The sequence below is a fragment of the Equus quagga genome, chromosome 4 (genome assembly GCF_021613505.1).
Source record: "Equus quagga isolate Etosha38 chromosome 4, UCLA_HA_Equagga_1.0, whole genome shotgun sequence".
In the NCBI taxonomy this organism is placed as follows: domain Eukaryota; kingdom Metazoa; phylum Chordata; class Mammalia; order Perissodactyla; family Equidae; genus Equus; species Equus quagga.
Genome location: NC_060270.1, coordinates 58543248 through 58564575, shown reverse-complemented (window position 1 = coordinate 58564575; position 21328 = coordinate 58543248). Strand labels below are relative to the sequence as shown.

Below are 21328 nucleotides of genomic sequence, written 5' to 3'. Positions count from 1 at the left end.
AAAAGAAAAAATTGCATTTTATAATTTCTTACTGGTCTCTAACGTGGACAGGAGAAAAATGTAGACAGAGTAAACCCAGGAATTTGGCATCTTTTACTGAGCTCACTTCAAGTGGGCCTGCCAACACGTGACACGAGGCTCTCTCCGCTTCAGATAGACTCATCTGCTGTCTGCAAACACACATCTCTCTGAAAACGGACTGTAAGATAAATACACGCTACCAAGTTATCGGATGCCTACACTCCTGATTGCCGAGTATGCCACTGCCTATGTTTTTGGAAAAACATTTAAAAATCCTCCATCATCTGAAATTTGATGGCTGTTGTGGAGCAGACAAGTGAAAATTATCTTTTTTTCTTTTCCCTTTTCCTCTGTTATATTAAAACCCTTTCCGCAGCCATATAATCTCTTTTCACTTTCCTGGCTACCAGCTCTTCATCACCAACAGAGCTCAGAAATAGGGATCTGCTCAGTTTTTAAATGAGATCTGATGATATCCAGGGAGCATTTTGTTCCCCTACAGGGCACATACTGCCAGTTTCATAATGGAAGTAATAGGAAAAATAACACTTGCTTTCCTGAAATTTGGTTTGTGGCAAACTGGATTGGAATGTACTCTTCTGCTGGGAACTGTCAGTGGCTCAGGACCATTTCACAACAGCATTATGTCCTGTGGAGTAAAGCCAGTCCCCAGACACAGTAACGGATGACTGATAATCTTCCCTAAAAAAAGATAAAAATACTTACTGCGGCTATCAGAGTATAATGCCGTATAACCTCCCATTTAAAAAATAACACATTTAGAAGAATATATTTAAGAATATGAAATAAGTCACAGCAAACTACTTCAGCTTCTAAACTACCTCCTCCTCCTTTTTCTGCTTTTAACGTGGCTACCTTTAGGGTGAGGTATACTGAAATGCATTCCTGTGCATTTTTGCTACATTTATGTATTTACTTTTGTCTCTATTTATTAGCAAGGTCCCTTTAAATGTGTTAGAGACATACTCAAGGTGGACACTACATTAGGTAAACTGACCGTTTCAAGGGTTTGGATGACTCATTTCATTTACGGGCAGATAATCTCTCCTTGATTTCCATACAAAATGGCCCAAGCGTGTACATGTGCTTACCAATTTGACTTTGAACTGTCTTCTAGTTGGATAAATATACATCTCATCTGTTGATAAATATCAGTTAAACCAAGATGCAGACAAGCAACACACTCCCTTGTCTGATAGCATGGTTAGGTCATCTTTCTTTAATTGTTTATTTGGATGTTCAAAGAAAATCAAAATTTTTCTTAAGAGGGAGGAACTTTCGAAAATATAATTAAGGGGACATAAAGTTACCTGATGTCCTCCAGCGGAACTCTGCAACATGTTAAGTTGTGGAGTTAAGTGTATGACATCCTTACCAGTGACTTGTGGTTACCCGCCCAGCTGTGCAGCTCGCCTTAGCTGGGGACGAACAAGGGTTGCAATCTGATGCTAGCTCCACAGAGGAGTCTGGAGGGCATCTTTTCAAAAAGATTTGTAGATCCTCCTTTACCATATTATCTGGATGTTTCTCATGGGCCACTGCGGATGACTGGAACCAGGACATGTGTGGCAGGAGAAAGTCAAGGAGAGACCCAGCCACCATTATACCTGTCTTCTTTCAACTAAAATCTACTCTTTAGAGAAATGGGAACTGGTGAGCACGTAATCCAAGATAAATTCCAAAGCGCCAAGAAAAACTCTTTAGAAAAGTTTTTCCTAACAAGTGTTTTTCAGACAGGGGCCCAAGTGACCACTTCAATGAAATAAGGCTCTGGGAAATTTGTAACATTTTCCTACTTGCTGTTTTTCTCTCTCAAATTGTGTGAAAAGCTTTAGATTTTTCCCTGCCTCCAAATCTTACAATTCTCCCCATGGAGAAATTATCCTAACTCCATGATAAAGCCAATCTATTAAAAAAAAAGAAAGAGAAAAGAAAACCTCCCCAGAACCATCAAGTGGATGAGTGTTATCATCATCACCCCAAGGATGGACTAACAGAGGAGAAAGAGGTGAGAACTGGTGCTGGCTTCACCTCTCAGCCATACTAACAGGAGGTTGGACCGTCTACACACACAATTTCCACAAGGAAGCTTTGTCGGTAATTAATTAGGAAAACAGCACCTGCTTCTTGATATTTACAATAAACTTCATTTTATTTTATTTTTGTGTGTTCTTATATCTGTTCAAGTTAAGAAAAATCAACTCGCGTGAGTCTATTAGAGAAAGGACGACATCACTAGCTTTCAAATTAGGTTTCTGCGAGGCAGGCTTGCTGACATGCTCTACAGATGGCATGAATTTCTACCCAATCACGAAATACGTCAAAATAACCAAAATAACACGGATGGGTTCTTGTAAGCTTTTATATCACCCTTTACAGAACTCCAGCGATGGGCCAGATTTTCAAGGATTTATTTCAATATCATGTGTTTCTTTCTTTTTTTTTAATGTCTAATCATTTTTGTTCACGTAAATGAATACCAGTGATTCATATTTTTAAAATGCCCTTTGGCAGATGAACTAAATTCCTTGTGTCTTGTATGTCAATATAATCAGGCCGTGATATTAGACCCACTGTGTTTGAATACAGAACTTTCAGTGGTTGGCAAACCTGCACCCATGCCAGAGGCCTCTAAGGCTCAGGAGAGTATATCTGATCTGGCGATAACAGGTTCTTTCATACCCGAAATGACGCTGCTGACCCAACCTCAGTAAGACCTAGGGTGTCACAATTTTTCCAGACATGATGATAGGTTTGCGTTGATCGATTTACACTCCATTGTCTGTCCCCACTGCGATCAATATCATGCAAACAAAAGACATCTAAGTGGGGCTGAGGACGCCATTTGTGACCTTGATTTTCCTCATATCCAATTCTGCTGTACAGTGACTAGTGACGTTCTTTCAACAGAGTTTATTACTGAGGTATTAGGTTGAACCATATGAAAGCAATGTTTTTGTAGGTCAAAATAAGGAAGTCCAACGTCAGTTTCTTCATATGATTCAAACTAATACCAAAAGAGCTTCTTTAAAGGGTTGTTTTGTCATGTTATTAAAGTGTGGACTTTCTAACATCAGTCTAAGATTATTCTTAACACCTTGTTTTTGTTCTTGTTCTTGTTTCCTGTTGGCTATCTGTCTCTTGAACTTTAAATGTTATGGAAGTGGTCTTTATGCTTCCTCCCTTTGTTTCTTGATTACTTTGCAAAATTCAGCAAGAAAGACCAAATATGTCGCTTTTATACCAACAACACATTAAACATAACAGAATATCTAAGCCTAAATCTTTCTTCAATACATTTTTAAGGAAAGAAATGCAATATTGCTGAATCAAGCGATCTTATGACAACAAGCAGAATTGTGTCAGCCAGATGCTTGCTGGCATTTCCCCGAATGGTTTCCACAGTCCCTGAGAGAGCCACAGCGTCAGTACAGGCAGCGCCAGTACTTTCTTGGTGAGTATATTTACAGTGAGTCATAGAAATCTTCCATCCCTCACACATCTCTGGGCAAGGAACTTCCCAGGAACTTCCAGGAAATTACAAAAGTATGAATTAATTCCAAAATGTCAACTTAAAAAAATATGTACTCAGTTCTAGGATTCCTAGTAGGAAACATCGGTATCAAAAGGAAATACCTTTTTTTTTTCTAAAGTAAAGATGATGGATTCATTCCATATTTTGGAAAAAAACCCAAGTCACCCAGTTAACTCTCAAACTCCCAAACGAATTCAAGGCAATAAGAAATAACATGTTTTTGACAACTAGATGCTTGAAGTATCTCTGCTGGACTTCACGTTTTCACAAGATTAAAACTCATGGTACAGCACATCTTTAATGCTTTAGTCTAAACTTTAAAAAAAAACCCAAGCCAAAAACTGTTCTAGTAGATGGAAGCACGTCTAACCTTGCTACAGACTCTGTCAAACTGGGAAATTCCTCTCATAGTCAATTATATAAAGTTCTCCAACCTGTACATTAAACACATGGATTATTAGGGAAACATGCCATTATAAAGGGTTTGCATTGATTGAGTTTTATTGATTTTAGCTATTTCCAAGCCTCCGGTATACTTAATTATCTAAAATTCGTATTGAATACAAATAATATCACTTTTATTGTCACCATTTAAAAAAAGAATTTTAAGAAGGCTGATCAATTGAGTAAGTAAACACCTTTGAAAATGTCAGATTCTACACAGACATGCTAAATAATAATATTTGTCATGACCAAATTCTTGGACCCCTCCTTTTCCTTTGTTAGCCTGAAAATACGTCCTTTCCTCTGATTTGGGGCCAGAGAAGAGGCAGGAAGTAGAGTTTGGGAAACAGGACCCTCCTAGAACCTAAACCTGGAAAGAGATGATAGAGAGGGTGGGTGAATATGAATTGGATTCACTATTCTTCAGCTATATTTCCTTCTGGAAGATGCGCTGCCTAGCTTTTTCTAGAAGGGCAAAAGATGCGTGTGAAAAGACGGCGTGTCTGCTAGAGGGCTAGGACCTTCATGTGAATCTCAAGGGAAGAACACAGCTGCTGGTTAGGAACGATCACGGGAAACGTCTAATTAGTTTGACAGTGCCTTCGAGCCAGCCAGACCTGTTCAACCCATGCCAGAAGCACAGCTGCCCTAGCCCTCTGCCATTTAGTACCTGTGTCTCGAACCTATCGCCTTTCCCAGGACCAGGATTAGGGCACAAAACTCAAGGAAGTGCCAGAAAATTTAGTAGCGAAGATAAATTAACATTTAAAAAAAATCAAAATTAATACAAAAAGTCCACGATAAACAAAAATATAAAATTGTAAGTAAAGACACGATCCATATTACTACCTACTCCTTTTGCCTCAGCTCCAATATAGCTCAGCAAGACATCGTTACTGATCCTGGTAAGTCTTCACTTAAAATTTTTCTGACTTTTTTGGGCACCTCCTTAGACTGTGCACCGAGGGAAGGCCCGCCCTGACACCCTTTTATCCCTTTGTCCTATGTTTTCTGCCAGGCTCACACTTTCACTGGTCCCGGGCTGCATCACCTCCTGACTCTGCTTATGCTTTCTTCAGTCTATAATCTCGGAGAGTTCAGAGATTGTGTCTGTTTGGGTCATAGCTGAGACTCACACAAAGCAGAACCTTTAGCACAGTGCCTGGCACACAGTAGCTGCTTCCTGAGTGCTTGTTGAATGAATAGAAGAAAATCTCTTGGAGCTCAATGCTGTGCATGGCTTCCTCGCATGCTTATGTGGATGGAAAAATGCCTGAGGCTGGGCCCCTGTCTCAGACCCTGTTTTGGGGGCCACAGATCCCTTCCAGGATTTTCCTGAACACTAACACCAGGGAGCTAGGAACAATATATCTTGAGGTTTGGAAAAAAATCAGAGTTGGTGCACCTGAGTAGGTTCAAATGGAAAACAAAAAGATGATCGAACTTACTAGATAAAAAAGCAATTAAAATAATGTAAGAGTGTTTCAAAATGATCTATTTTGCAAACGATCCAGAAAAAAAGGATGGCAATTTATGTGATTTGAGTTTTTTGAGATTTTTTTTCCCCCAGTGATGTCTGAAATTTCTCAAGTTTGGGGCGCTTAGAGCACTTACCTTCAATGGTACACTGATCAGGGACGGGAATCTTCTTTCCGATTTCCACAGCATATGCTTTCACTTTACTGAGGTTTTCCTTTAAGTGCAAGTACAGCTTATCTTGGTATTCTACAGGACTTGTGGTTGCCTCTGGAGTTTCTTCCCGGTAGTTTTCTTTAACCAGTTCTGGCAAATTCTCTGATTCTATATGTATACTACTTGAGTGTGAAACTGAAGAATTTCCCAGCTGTGATCCATCAGCATCTGCCTTAAAGGACCACTTGTCATTTCCTTGGCTAAGTGGGTCTAAGTCTGAAAGAGAGATGCTGGCTGGTGTATCTCCACTCTCCACGACTTCCCCATCATCTGAATTCATGCCCTTCGTTAGCACCGTGTGCAAAGCCAAACTCTTTGACCTACAGCACAAACAAAAGGAAAGTTGAGATAGTAAGGAGGTTGAGCTACCACTCACTGACAAGGAAAAGAAAGAATAATAACACCGGACAACAACGTACTTCCGCCAGAGCACGAAACTGAAAATTGGTGCTATTAACAGATTTGATGAAACAGACCACCAACAAGTTATGTAATAAGCCAAAATTTTGAAGGTCTAGGCCTCTCCGAAAACAAAGATGTAAAAATCAATTTCATGGCAAAACTGGTCGGATAATAGCGGACTTACACACTTACATTCTTTTTTTTCTTTTTAAACAGTGAATTCTTTTTTTTAAAGATTTTATTTATTTATTTATTTCTCCCCAAAGCCCCCCGGTACATAGTTGTATATTCTTTGTTGTGGATCCTTCTAGTTGTGGCATGTGGGACGCTGCCTCAGCGTGGTTTGATGAGCAGTGCCATGTCCGCGCCCAGGATTCGAACCAACGAAACACTGGGCCGCCTGCAGCGGAGCGAGCGAACTAAACCACTCGGCCACTGGGCCAGCCCCCTTACATTCTTTTTTATACTTTTGCATTTGCTTTTTCATCAGAAGCCAAGGGATGCTTTTGACAGTCATTCTTAACATTGGCATATTTATACTTAAAAAGTATTTTGAAAAAATAAGCCAGAGGTTTGTTTTCCATTTGTATTCTTCCTTTAAAATAGCGAGCTTCTCTGGATGATGAAAGCACTGTGGATAAACTTCATTCATGAAAGGCTGGCACTTGGGTGACTGTTGGTAAAAGACGCTTAAACATGACCCCAGAGCAGGGTGCTAACAAGACTAGCAGCAAACATAGAGAGCACACTTTAAAAACCAGCCGAACAAGCTCATACCTGCTAAATCTAATGTCTTTTCTTTCTTCCTTAGAAACGTGGCCCAAACTATATCTTCTGATAGAGCCAGGGGTATTGCTCTCAGCATTGATTTTGTCTTCAAAAGCCTGTATTTTAACTTGGAGCTTTTCATGGTCTTCATTTCCAGCTACAGTGAGCTTTGCTTCTCTCAGCTTCTCAGGGAATTCGATTTCAGCACTGGCTTTTTTCCTAAAGGGATAAAAATCACTGCATTAGATGCTGCTCACATATACCCTTTATAACAGTGTTACTCTCTGTTTAACTGCCTCTTCTTTAAAACCGAAAGCTTTACCTGGTAAAATTTTTATTAGTTATTTAACAAATATTTATTGGACATAGCCCATACTAGTTACTACTTGAAATTGCTTCAAAAACTTATTTTGCCAGAGGTTTAGGAACCTTGGTGTTTATGCCGACTTAGTATTGGAAATACTTTTTGAAGGACTCCGAGAATAAAAAGCACTTTTTACGGTCATCTACCATGTTCTTAGCTAGCTCTCCAAACGCACGGCTTCCATAGGAAATTCATGCCAGGTATTTCCTAGAAAATATACACGTGCTGATGTATTTGTGCTGAAATTGATACAATAAGAACATTTCAAAAGGACTGTGCAAACTCACGGTTTTGTTACTTTTACGGAAATCAGTGTTATGAAGCAAGAAAATTCTTTCTGAACTTTAATATGTTGGAGGAAAGAGGTTTTCCTGGATGATATTAATAGTTCCATATATGTTTCATAGCAGAATTTATAAAACTCTCTGTAGGTCATTAAAACTCTCTCCTTTGAGGCAGGGGCTGTCTGCGGTGTGGCTTTGGAACCTTCCCAAGGTCTGCCACAGTGCCTTAGACGGAGAAAGAGCCGACGGATAAACTCAGAAAGAGCCCATCGTGCTCACTCAGGTGCTGGATGGTCAAGGCAGTGGTCCATTTGTCTCCCCTTATTTGTCTTCTGAGGGTGAGCCAGGCTCAAACTACTTTCTATCTATTTAGCAATCACTATCAATCATATCATATAGGCTCGGCATTAGTTATTTCCTTATAAATGCAAGAGTCAGTAATCCCTGGACATCCAGTCATCAACAGGGACTAATGATTCTTTTGGTTTGGCTGTATATTTACTTGGCTCTCTTTAGCGTTATTCTTAGATGGTGAGGACAGGGGCCTCAAGCCTTTAGAAAAGTCCTGGCTTTTCATATATATGGCTATTTTTCTCTAAGGGCCAAAGTAAACCAGGCACAGTACTTAGGTGAGAGTGAGAAGACACAATTTTGTTGTTTTTAATGCTCTGGTTTTTAGGGAAAACCAATGCAGAAGGCTGGTAACAGTATTTCCAGCTACCGTCCGCTCATTCTGGGGCCACATCTGTGGCAGGCACTGGTGTGGGCTAGCTGGCAAGGTAGGATCCTGCAGCTTTTCTGGGTGGCCCGGAGAGGGTCCTGGCCTTGAGGAACGGTTCATAGTTTGGGTCCGCCGTGGTCTGCAGCCCCCTGTTAGTCCAGCCCAAGGGCAGCTGCTGATGGTGCAAACTGGGAAGGAGAGTAGATGACCCGTTAGGTAGCCAGGACATTGTTTATTGTCTAATAAGTGATTGCTGATAATATTTAAATATATTTTTATAGGCTTCCTATGGTTTTGCGTACACAATGTTCATTTATTATCCATACCATGCTTGACTGAAATATACAGGAATAGATTTCGAGAAGCAGCAGTTGGGAATAAAGGCTATCCTTGGACACGTTCCCTTTCCTGACACATATATGATAGCAGCTGCCCACAAACGATGGGAGGCTTTGACATCTTCTAGCCAGAGGATTCTAAAAGCGGAACGTTTACTCGTATTACAAATGAAACCAAGATAGCCGTAACACTGGATGTTATTTTACAAACCATGATGATCACCAAGATTAATTTTAAAAGATCCAGTGAACTCTCTCAAGATGAGAACTTTGGGGGATATTTATTTTCTGTTCATGTTAGCCCACGCATAGTCACCAAACTAAAAGTATTTCTCCGCTTCCTGGGAACCTGATCACATTTCAAAAATGAAAGATGCCTTTATTTTTGAACTGTATTTCAGAAATTTCTATAGCTGGGATTATTAAAACTTAAAAATTTGTAAAGCACAAAGTATACCTCAATATCCATGTATCAGATACTGAGCATTATGTAATGTTTTAAATCTCAAAACATATGAGCTGTTAGAGGAACAATTTCTCACAAATTTAGTTTTTTTTTCTTTCTATATAAATCTTTGGGTTATAACAATAGTTAAAATAATCACATTTTCTCCCCCAGAACTTTGAATTTCAGATGATTATAGTAAATCTCAGTAGATAACTTTATTGGATCAGTTTCTGATCGTTTTAATAAAATTTTCATACTTGTGGAGATCTTTCTTTCATTTATTGTACTCTTTATATCAATTTCCCTATCAATAAACGGGGATAACAACTATACTTCACTCATAGACTTCTTGGGAAGATGAAACGACGGAATCACTGTGAAACACTATTCCTAGCACGTAACAGGCAGTCAATGGACATTTGATTTCATTACTATTATTACTAATTGTTTTTATTATTGTTGCTATTCCTTTGGCAACTTTATCTGCCCTGTCTATGCCTTGCGTTAACATATAGAGAAGACATCAGTGGCCCGGACACAGGCAGATCAGTAATTCATATCCCCAAGGGAACTGAAGTCCCCTGGTGATGCCGTGGCACCAGGCTTTAGGAGAGGACAGTCACTCAGCCCCCTTTCCCGGCTCCTGTCTCCCGTTGCCAGGTGTTGTTATTAAGCACCCGGGCCTGAATGAGGGGACTTTGGGCATGAGAGCAGTTGTGGGTTACCCCTAGACATCCACCAATCCCAAGAGGGGAAGTCAGGTGTCTCTGGGGTAGAGTTGCCAGGTAAAATACAGGACACTCAGGCAAATCTGAATTTCAGGTAAACTACAAATAAATTTTTTAGTATAAGTATGTCTCTAGATGGACATGCTAAACATGTATTCTATGACACTAAAAAATTATTTGTTCTTTATCTGAAATTTAACTGCATGTCCTGTATTTCTGCTTATTAAATCTGGCAACTCTACTCCAGGGTAAACCCCTGCTGCTCGGGGCCAGGGATCTGGACTGCTCTTCCTCGTTCCCCTGTGCTGGCACAGTGCTTGGCACCCACAGGTACCTGAAGTGTTTGTGGAATAAATAAACTGAGACCACCTTGGTTTCCGAAGTGAGACTGCTCCTTGCTCCCACAAAAACCTCCAGAGGTCTACCAGATGCCCATGAGAAGATACCAGATGCTTCTGCTGGCCTATGGGGGTGGAGGGTGGGGCGGTGTCATTTGGTAAATATCAAATGTGGAGAGAAGCAAGGAATGAGACTGGGAGTAAAAGAGGGAATTGCAAAGGGCCAAATAAGAGAGTGAAGGTGCAACAATCAAATGGCCCAGAAAAGTGATCCTTAGATACGAGGCTGACGAGGGCTGCTGATGAGTAGAATTCTCACCACAAAGACTTTCTCTGATACACAGTCTCCTTGTTTTGATGATCTGGAGATGTGTATGACACAGAGTCAGGGGACGGGGCGGTCATGAGGAGTCACCGAGGCATCCAGATCTGCAAGACAGACCAAAGAGAACTCTCTCTCACTGCCCATCCGTCCACCTGGGCTTGTCACAGAGTGCTGCTGGCAGGGAGCTGGGACGGTTCAGGATGGAAGCTCAGAAAATGACAGAGGGAAATTTGAGTTTATAATCAACATGCATTGCTCTTTCTCTTCTCCTCTTCGTTTTTAAATTTAGCGCAAACAGATAGGAGAGAATTTGTTCAAAACCAGAGACCTTTTACAAAGATAAATTCTGCATTCCTTCTGGAGCAAGAAGTGCTCACAAATGTGAAAGCCCTGGTGGGGCCATTGGTCCTGTGCGCCTACTTGTGGGGGAGTGAGCTGGGGGCCAGTGGGTTGGGTTTATGTAAGGGGGTTCTTATTTCTTCCCATTTGTCACTTTTAACCCCAGAGGTGATTTTACAGAAATCTTTGTCAGAGTTCTGTAATCCCCTAAATATTAACTTGGCTTTAATTCAACATGCCACATGACAAGAGGCTCAGATGATTTCCAGTCTCAACAGTTTCTGGTCTCTGTTGCCAAGATAAAACTTTTAAAAGCCCCTCTAGGGCTGCTCGGGGAGGCCTCATTACCTCCCTCCGGCTGAGCAGGGCTCCCCTTAGACACGAGCGGGCCCTTGGGCAGCTCACTGCTCTTGCTCAGCTGGAGATGGGCACTAGAGAGGGCAGAGGTGGAGAGATTGGCAGCTCTCTTCCTAGGTCCTTAAAGCAAAGAAAATAATATGAGTTAACTTTTGACGAGCTTGGCTGCTGATCCCACGTCCGGGTATGTACTCAAAAAGAGCTGAGCTCATTCGAGGGGAAGCAGGAGCCCACATGGGTCAAAGCCACGAGGAGTCCTCCATTCTGAGGGTGTCCTGGTCCTTACTCTTCGGCAGTTTCTTGGGTCACCAGTCATCATAAGAATGGCAGAGGTCATGCCCCAGCTCCACAGTGCTGCCATCTGTCCGGGGACTGCAGCGAGGAATGCTGCTGGAACAGCTCCACTCACACACTGAGGGAACAGACAGCGCTAAGGCTAGGTTCTTGGTACTCTCTCCTGCCTTGGACCTGCTCCGTGGGCAACAGCAGAGACCAGCAGGTGCCCAGTTATAGATGGGCACCAGGATGCAGAAGTTTGCTGCAATGAAATGACTCCGTGGTTTACTTCATTCACACAAGATCTTTTTTTAGGGGCTTCCAAAAGAGATGGTTGTAGGGAAATGGACTGAGCTCGGCCTCACAGGGAAAAGACCTAGGGCCTTGACTCCAATCTCCTGTTCTCTAGTGATGTGGCAATTGTCCTTGTGATGGTAAGCCTCATTTTTGTCATCTAGAAATAGAATTAATGATACCACATCACCAGATTGCTGAACGCATTATATCATATAATGCATTTGACAGTACAGCCCACTCAGAATGGGGACGAACAAGTCAAATGATAAAACCCTGGGTGGCTGCCCAGTGTGGACATTTGACACTGGAAGAAGACAGCTTGTGCAGGCGATGCCAAACCTGGACGGTGAGCCTCTCCTGCTCACAGCCAGGGAGGACAGGACAAACCCTCCCGCACACGGCGGCAGCCTGTGGAATGTGCTTTGCGGGAGAGCGGCCCTCCCTGCTGGGCGAGCACACGAGCATGGGGACATAGAAGTGGTTGACTTAAAAAATCTCTGTACTTCCAGTAAGAATTCTGAGCAACTGAAGGCACAGAGAGAGAATTCCCTGCAGTCAGAATAAAAGTTGAAAAGCCCTGATATGAGGAAGTGACCACTCTAATGCAGACGCTCAGTGATTCAATGGGACACGGACAAAGCATCAGCAAAAAGGGCAAAGCCCTTGGGCCAGTCCCAGCGGCCTAGTGGTTAAGGTTGTCATGCTCTTCTTTGGCGGCCAGGGTTCGGTTCCCAGGCATACATTACTCCTCTGTCAGTGGCCATGATGTGGTGGTGACCTACATGCAAAAAGAGGAAGATTGGCAGTGGATGTTAGCTCAGGGAAAATCTTCCTCTGCAAAAAAAAAAAAAAAAGTGCAAAGCCCTTGCCTTTGCTACTCAAAGTGGAGTCACTGTACCAGCAGCATCAGCATCAGCTGAGAGGTTGCTGGAGATGCAGAATCTCAGACCCCACCCCAGACCTACCTACTTGGACACAATCTCCAGGTGCCTCAGTGGCACATTCAAGTTTATGAAGCATCAGCCCAGACAACAAAAGAGCAGAATGTGTAGCAGGCCAGGGCAGAGGCATTTTCCCTTGATCAAGCGTGGCTGCTGAGGGTTTTACTAATTCCACGGTGAGGTGAGACTAAATAACCCATGCCTTATCTGGAGCTGGTCAGTGGTAAACCGTATGCAGTTCCTTCCCGTTCCATAGCTTTGTCATCCTCAAGCCTTTCAGGGTTTTTATCAATTCCAAGGTTAAGGTGCCTTTTGAGCTTTTGCCACTGATAGATACTGGTTCAGATGGACCCCAAATCATTAGTCGAGATTCCCGACACTAAAATGGGCAGACCGGGAGAGCAGCCGCCTTAACAGAAGGCTGCTGCATCCTTATGAATTGTCTTCTGGATGGCACCAATTACAAAAGCACTTTGTACATATAAAGGAGTACAAGAATGCAAAGGACTAATGTCATCAGGGCACTTTGGATCAGGGCTGAGAACTCTAAAGACACGCTCCTCTTTTCCTAGACTAACCGTATTTTCTGGGAAGCTGAGCAGGTCACAGGGTCTGGCAGTGAGGAAGACGGCGAGGGGACCCTCTGTGAAATTGCCACACTGGGTCTGGAGAGGAAATAGGTCGCGGTCACTCCCCGCGTTTGACACTGGGAGGGCAGGAAACTGCTGCGTTCTCCTTTCTGATACGTCCTCTCATAGTCTCCACCCCAATACGACATCCTACCTCACTTTTAATAGGTAGAAACATAGCTACCCGGAAGTGGAGGGTGATAGTCAGAACACGCCAGTGACTGAGCTGGGGATGGAACTCAGCACAAAATCCTGTGATTCGATTCTTAGTCCACCTAGAATTCAGCATTTCCCCACAGCAGACTCTAGCTGACGGCCTTCAGCTTGCCGACTAATACAAAGCCCACCTTCCTCCTGACGGGAAGTATGAAGACCGTAAAGAACTCTTTCCCCAGCTGAGCCATCCCACTAGCTATATCTGAGTCATGCCTGAAGTGGCATGTGTTCATTACGTTTTAGTTATTCAATCTCTTGCTTTAGGTCCCAAAGGAAAGTTTGGGAGCAGAATGTTAGTTACTAAGGAGAGTTCTGAGATTTGCCTACATTCAGCTGCACTAAGAATCTAATGCAATGATGCTCAAACTGCCGGTGGTAAAGAACGGGTTTTTTAATTTTCTTATGTCATGGACCAGTATTTTTGTAAAATATAATAAATGTAAGTTACCAGAGAAATAAAATAAATAAAACAAAGACATACAGGGTCTAAGCCCACTGGTCATGCACTTAGATGTTGCAGCAATGTCAAATTGCTGTAAAAGTTCTCAAGTCTCATTTTCAATCTCTGGAATAACCTTGTCGCAGGCCGGGAGGACACGATCTGCAGACTGGAGCTGGTTCACAAGTTACGCTTCGAGTAACTCTGGTCTTATGGACATGTTAAATGAAATTGCCTACTATAATGCGCACCTGGAACAGAGGACAAATGCCGACAGGTCACATTTACCCAGGGTTTTCTATGCACAAGGCACTCTAGTCCACCGCATGCACTGCTTCTTACAGAATCCGGTGAAGCAGGCCCTGTGACCATCTCCATTCACAGATGGAGTAGCTGAGGCACAGAGATGCTGAATAACTTACTGAAGGCCACCTAGCAAACCCAGCCTTAAACACAGGTATCTGCCTCCAGAGCTCACCCACTTCACGGCCCTCCCCCGCTGCTGCTCAGTAGGTGTTTGGTTCAGGTTGCATTTGAACCTACCCAGGAATAAGCAATGTGTATTACGGGATTGGTGACAGTGCAGCAACCAACAAAAATTACTGTACGCTAATATCTCTGAGCATCATCCTGTGGGAACAGACACCAGAACTGAGTTGACATATAATCATTGACCAACCCTTTGCAGTGATCTGAAAAATGAATTTTGGCATCCACTTTACCAAAAACTGAAAAGGTGTTCAAAACTCAGGGAATGTCATGCAAACAGCAACTTCAGAGTTGAATTATGATGGCTGCCAGAAAGCAACAGGGAGCTTCTGGGGAACCAGAAGAGCAAAGAGCCAGGCCATCAGGGTCAAGCAGAACTGTTTGCCCTCAGCTGTCACCCTTTCCACAGGGGCTGCAGAGGGTCCCATCCCTCTCACCTCTTCTCCCACAGCACAGCTGACCTTTTTCCAGGCTAAAGCTGTTGTTCCCTGTCTTGTTGGAAATGGGAAGCCAAGCCATAGGAGCTTGACAAAAAGCTATCTTCCTTTGTGGTGTATCCTGTGTTTTGAACACTGCTGCGTTACAGGAAAGGGGCCTGGTCCCCCTGGTGAAGCTATAATTGCATTGCTCACACTCCTTGGCAGGGCTGCCCCACCCCCAAACCCCCTTTGTCCAAACTGGTGGAGCCAGCCCCTCTGGGGCCCCTCACTCCCTGGGCTTGCTTCATTGTCTCCAAAGCTGATAATGATGTCTCCCACCTACATCTCTTGCTGATAAACGAATTCCTAACATACCTTCACAGACCTTCCCATCACCATAAATGCTGCTTTAAGGAAGGACAAATGGTGGAGTAAATGAACAACAGATGGAACATAAATGGTACCACATGTCAGACTTAACCTCTTCAGTAAAAAGACGGCAAAAAAGCTGAAGCTCTGCCTTCCTTTCCTATGCATGGAGGAGTGACAATAGCCACAGCTACTGCCACAAATGGCTGTTAGGATGTGCTTTTTATACCAGTGACCAGTGTAGACTTCTCTGGATTGAAAAGATGTGCTCATTTTTCATTAAAACGCTGGTTACCTTGGTGGGGTGAAATTGTATTCAGCTTTTCCTAAGCAGGGGGCAACGCTGACCAGAACATCACATGTTTTTAATTATGGTCCTGAACCTCCTCATGTGCATTCCCTGAGCCAACAGTTGCTCTCAAAGAATCAGTTTCTCTTTGTATAAACATGTTTTGCCTAAAAAGTGGGAGTTCTTATAAGTACTTTTAAGACTCTATTTTCCTTGTGTAGAGCATAGGCTCTGAATATTAGCTTTCTCAAGATTGGGGGAGACTCGAGGGGCACACAGGAAGATACCTAACACTTCAGGCAGGACTGGGGTCCGAGGACATAGAGAGGCAGTGTGAGCTGTAGTGGCTCAGAGGAGAGAAGGTCACTGTGGGCAGCGGTGGGTGGGGAAGACCACATAGGGAAGTGGTACCACACTGGAGTCTTGCAGAAGGGCAGCGTGGATGGAAGGCATAAAGAGGGCATCCTAGAAGGTAATGATAAAGATCAGTGGAGTACCACTTTTGGGAGGAATAGGCAAAAGTCACCCTTGACTTTCCTTTAAAATTCCTTTAAATTAACCATGAAGCACCGTGAACACTGTAAATCTCATCCACGCTAAAATTTGAGATTCATTGGTCTTGACTAAAGGAAGAAATGAAAGGGAACTCTATGAGCCAGTGTCTGGGCATTCGTGCTGTTGCCCCTCTGAGAACTGCCGTGGACCTCCGGGGGAGTTGGGATTGGGTACAGAATTTTACTTTGTTCTTGCCTCTCTACAACGTTTACTCCGTTACGCTTTAATATGAAGCCTCTCTAACCCTAACATTACTAGAAGACTTTGTTGTTGTGATGATTAAACAACACAACAGTAGAAGCTCCTAGCACCTGTGGTAGGAGCTAGTTAAAAGCTTGATCAGACCTACAGACACAGCCTTCTTCGCAAAGTTGAGAAGAACTTGGCTTCCTGCTCTCTGCAATTTCTGTTGTAGACTCGGTAAGGAGCCTTCACTCTCAAGCTCCTGGGCAATGTCGTCAGGGACTGTGTGTTAACCCAGGGTCAGGTTCTGTCTGATGTGACTTCCAGGACGTCAAGGTGGGAACTCTGGAATGACAGTTTGCAAAGGGTCTCACAGTGTGAGAGGGTCTTTGCAGACCATGTTCCTCAGCTCTACACCAGGGCCACGCGTTGAATCCCATCCCTGGCTCTTGCCTGTAATCCATTTCTTTGATGTTCATCACATGGAATTTAGAATAAACCAAAACTCTGGGGCCACCCGAAGGAGGGCAGATACCCGGGAGTCATTCTCCTGTGAATATATTCTCCTCATTCTATCCTCCCTTCATTCTCCCCCACGCACTGTTTTTTTTTGTTATCTCCTTCCCTCTGTTGTGTCATCTCTTCCCATTTATACCGAAATCAGATTTACACCTACTCAGTTGGTTTTAACTATAATTTACCTTTCACTCCCCATTGCTTTTTTTTCAGGACAGATTCTCAAAAACAAAGAATAAACACAAAGTCTCACCACTACTGCCACCATCACCACTAAAACAACAGAAGAACATACCACCCATTTAACCAAGCCAGAGGTTTGGGAAAGCTTTAATCACAAGCTGTGTGTTAAAACTTTCTTATAAGCAACTTTTATTCCCCATGACTTTGTTGACTTTGGCTAGGGTTTGAAAGCTGGATCTGAGGGAACTGTAGCCTCCTATGTGCCCCGCCCAGAGACTTGTACTAAGACCACCTGGGGCAAATCGTCCCCAGTTCTGATGAGGCCTGATGAGAGCAATCTCCCCGGCACTACGTTCTTTCGGCAAAGGCATCTTCCAGCCGATCGATCACCAACTGCTCAGCCAGCACACAGCCACCTGGAGTCACCTGTCCTTCCCCAGCTTCCTCTGCATCCTGGCAGGCCAAAGTTCAATGGTCAGTGGCTGCTCAGAAGGCTACTTAGGGCTCATGCTGTTTTGAAAGGTATATAGATGGTCTCCTCCATCTTGACTCTTGTTTCTCAATCCACAGTGCTGTTCTCCCCCTTTCGGTTCCCCAGAATTAATTTCAAAATCTAAATGCTTTGCTTGACTGTCCTGTTATCTAGTCTCTGTGGGTTTACTACTTGGATGTGAATATTCTCTCTAAAACACAGGAACAAGAAAAGGGCAGGTGTGCTTACCAGGTGCCTCTAAGTGAGCTCACCCCATTAATTCAGAGTCATTTTGCACAAGGAGGGCTCCTGTCCACTTCAGTTTTTCATTCTCTCCAGGATGTTAATTGTTTTTCTGTTGATAATCTTGTAGTTTTGGCCTGAAGTCTAAAATACGGCCTGCTGGGCTATGTGTCAGATTTGTAAATTAAACGACACCTGTTTTGAATTGTATCATCTTTAATTTTCTTCCAAGCTCTCTTCACTTCCTCATTTCCCCTTTAATTGTAAGGATCAGACTTTGCTGAATGCTTTCGACAAAAGTATAGACCTTTCTGCTTTGAGGAGCACAGATTAAGATTACTGAGGCCAAACGGTCACACTGCAGGCTATTCAGGGAAAAGATGTTAGGAGAGAAGCCGCAGCAACCACCCCAGAGGGGATGAGCAGCTGATACAAAAGGTCTGCTGTCCACACCAGTGTTTCGAAGTTCCCACTGAAGTAATTACAATCGATTAGAAGGGGATTTACAGTGAGGGTTGTAGCGGGTGAAGCATTTGAAATTGAGAGGTTGAGGTGGTGGCGATGGCGGTGGTGGTGGTATGTGAGGTGAGAGGTGACCTTTTCATCTCTTCACATTTAATTTTTCTCTGTTTTTTTCTCAGAGAAATAAAAGGAGGAGAAACTTAAATGTGTTCTCATACATAAAGACACATTTTGATAGTGATGCCTTATTTTTTCTCCTATCTACATATCTCAAAAATTCTTCTTTTCATGGGAAAATTGTCTATTGCTGATTGGATTGGGCCTAGGTATTAAGGATCAATTTTTCTGTTAGAACGCCTAATGAAAGCCTTGTATAACTTGTTTTTTCTTTATATAAACATTTTTTGTACATGTAACCTCACAGATGCCAATTGGCCTCTTGCAACTTTGCATTTGCAGAGCAATAGCAGAGAATGGATGGACCGCTGGCTAGAATGTGAGCCCAAGCTTTGAAATCCGATGCACAAGGCAGTCATCACTGGCAGAAGAAATAAGCAGGCTGGCTGTGTGCAGAATACAAAATGGCTCCCCAAACACCAGCTGTAGAGCTCTAGACCAAATTTCTAAAACTGTATCATGAAAACTGGCCACCAGGGACCTGGGGCTTGCATATAAATGACAAATGATCCCTTCATGATGCTGGCCTTGGATTTCTTGGATGCTGCTGTGTTTAGGCTGTTGCTAGGCAGGTCGTGGGTCTGTGAAAATGCTATTTTTAAACGGAATATGTATATAGCAGCGGTTCTCAACTGGGGTGATTTTTGTCTCTTAGGGGGCATTTGGCGATGTCTGGAGACATTTTTGGTTGTCGTAACTGAGGAGGAGGGCTGCTATTAGCATCTAATGGGTAGAGGACAGGGATGTTGGTAAATGTTCTATAATGCACAGGGCAGCCCCACAACCAAGAATTATGGAGCTCAAATTTCAACAGAGCCAAAGTTAGAAAACCTGGTTTGTAGGCCTTTATACACTGAACAGGGCAACAACTGCAATGTCTTCCTCGAATGAAAAGCTACTGTTGACTGTGATGATCATATTGGCCAGATAATATTCTCTGTGCATAGCGGGCTAAGAGACCTTCCTGGATGGGCTCCTCTCCTGCTGCCTCTTTCCTTGATTACTAGTGCCACCTTCCACATGTATGCAGTCGCTCAAGCTAGATATTTCCGGGTTTTCATCCACTCTCCTCCCTTCTCCTCACCCTACCTGCCATTGGTGATCAGTTCCTCATAATTCTGCATCCTCTATGATGACCTGTCCTGACATCCTACGTCTCCACCACCAACTTGGGCTAGGCCTCCCTCACAATTGGAGGAGACTATTGTTAAGGCTCCAAGCATAGCATCCCGGCCACTGTCACTCGCCATCCTGCTGCTCCAGCCAAATCCGTTCAGTGCTCCACAACGTTAGCCACTTCCTCATTCTCCTAGTCCTTTGGTGAAGAAATACTCACGAGTGCCTACTGTCTGCTAACTAGTGTGCTAGGGCCTGTGATTTTTCACTGGATTAAAATCTTTCCAAGCCTCCATATTGCTTATCGGATGACCCCTCACTTCCTGACATAGCATGCAAAGCCTCTGACCTAACTTTTCAGCTTACTTTCCCACCCTTCCCTGGTGTACTTGCTCCAACCACAATGGTTAATTGCTTTTCCTCCCTTTGGGTCACACACGCTTAAGCCCTTGTTTTGCACATTGCGCGTGTTATGCTCTGTATTTGGAGTGTCCTTTCTACTCTTATCTGAGGAACTCTCCTTCATCCTTTGCAACTTAGTCTAGTACCCAGAGAAATGCTTGGCACATGGAAGCTACTCAATAAATATGGAATGGTCTTAAATTTCTCCTGCTCTGTGAAACGTTCTTTAATTCCCCAGCTGTTGGTCAGCACATCTCTCACGCTCCACGACCTGTTGTATGTGCTTCTCCCCAAACCCTGTCACGTACCTGACTGTGAACTTGGGACCTCCAGGCTCTGTGCCATGCTGGACATAAAGTAGACCCTGTGACTAAATGATTACTATTTTGTCAAGACGGCTTCTCATGTTTTTGGAATCCTTATTTCATGGAAATGGTATGCATCATTTGTTAGCCCCAAAACTGACAACATTTGACGCTAGTCACAAATGGGCTCTGCTCCTTCTCCAGAGCTGAATGCCTTCCAGTGCATGGGATCTGAGCGGTGGAGATGGGGATTTGAGGCCGTCCTTACCGCCTACTCACTGTGCAACCTTGGGAAGACATTTAACCCGCCTCTGAGCCTGTTTCTTCTGTAAAATACAAATAGTGATATCTGCCTTCCTCACCTTTCGGGTGATCATGAGGATCAAATGAGATCATGTCTTTGAAAGTACTTTGTAGCTTCTAAAGTTCGTAAAGCTTTACAAGTGTTTCCCTATTCAAAATATAGCAAAACAAAATAAACCCCTCCCTCACTCTTGCATGGTCTTCTTTATTTTTTTCCGCAAACTTCCTGAAAGGGTCAGTTTTGTGCATTGTACCCACTCTCCTCCTTCAACCCCTGGTACTGTGCCTCTGCCCAGCCATGCCTCTGGAGCTCACACTCCACAATCATCTGTAATTTCCTCATGGCCAGCTGCCACAGACATTTTTGTGTCCTTCCCTCGCTGGACCTGACTCCAGGCTGCCTCTTCCTGAGACATTCTCTGCACTGGGGCCAGAGTGAGCTTCCTGAAACACGGATTCTGTCCATATCCTGCCATGTACAAAACCCCACAATGACTCCTCATAGCCTACAGGGTAGAATTCAAACTCCTGAGGAAGGAATGTCAGACCTACCATCATGGTCCTTGCTCACTCCTTCATCAGCATTACCTAATGTTGCTCTCCTTGTAACATACACCCTAGCCATACAAAACAACTCCTGTTTCTAAAAAGTGCTGTGCTCTTTCACATGCTGCCCAAAAGACAGCCTGGTGCAATCTGGTCATCTTTCAAGATTTGGTTCAAAATATCAACTCTTCTGAGAGGTCTTCCCTGTTCTCAGTTTCCCACTCCTCTCCATTCTGTGCAGAATTAGATACTCCCATCTCTGTATTCCCTAGAATCCTTGACCTCATCTTGATTAGCATAATCTCCCCACTATTCTCGAATTACTTACTTAAGTACTTATCTCCTGGACTAGACAGAGAGCTCCTTGGGTACAAGG

The 21328-nt window shown here is 43.4% G+C and overlaps 1 protein-coding gene across 7 annotated transcripts in view; it reads right to left on the bottom strand.

Annotated features, from left to right (window-relative positions):
• The window catches only part of VEPH1 (ventricular zone expressed PH domain containing 1), a 212198-nt gene that overhangs the window by 81391 nt on the left and 109479 nt on the right, over positions 1-21328 (bottom strand). For all 7 annotated transcript variants that reach the window (XR_006888294.1, XR_006888295.1, XM_046659257.1 and 4 more), the window contains exons 8-9: positions 6893-7102; positions 5636-6033 (exon numbers count right to left, since the gene is read on the bottom strand). Coding sequence is in view for 5 of the 7 variants with exons in the window: in XM_046659257.1 (XP_046515213.1) it covers positions 5636-6033; positions 6893-7102 (608 nt within the window). In the remaining 2 variants the exon portion in view is untranslated. The remainder of the gene's footprint in view (positions 1-5635; positions 6034-6892; positions 7103-21328) is intronic.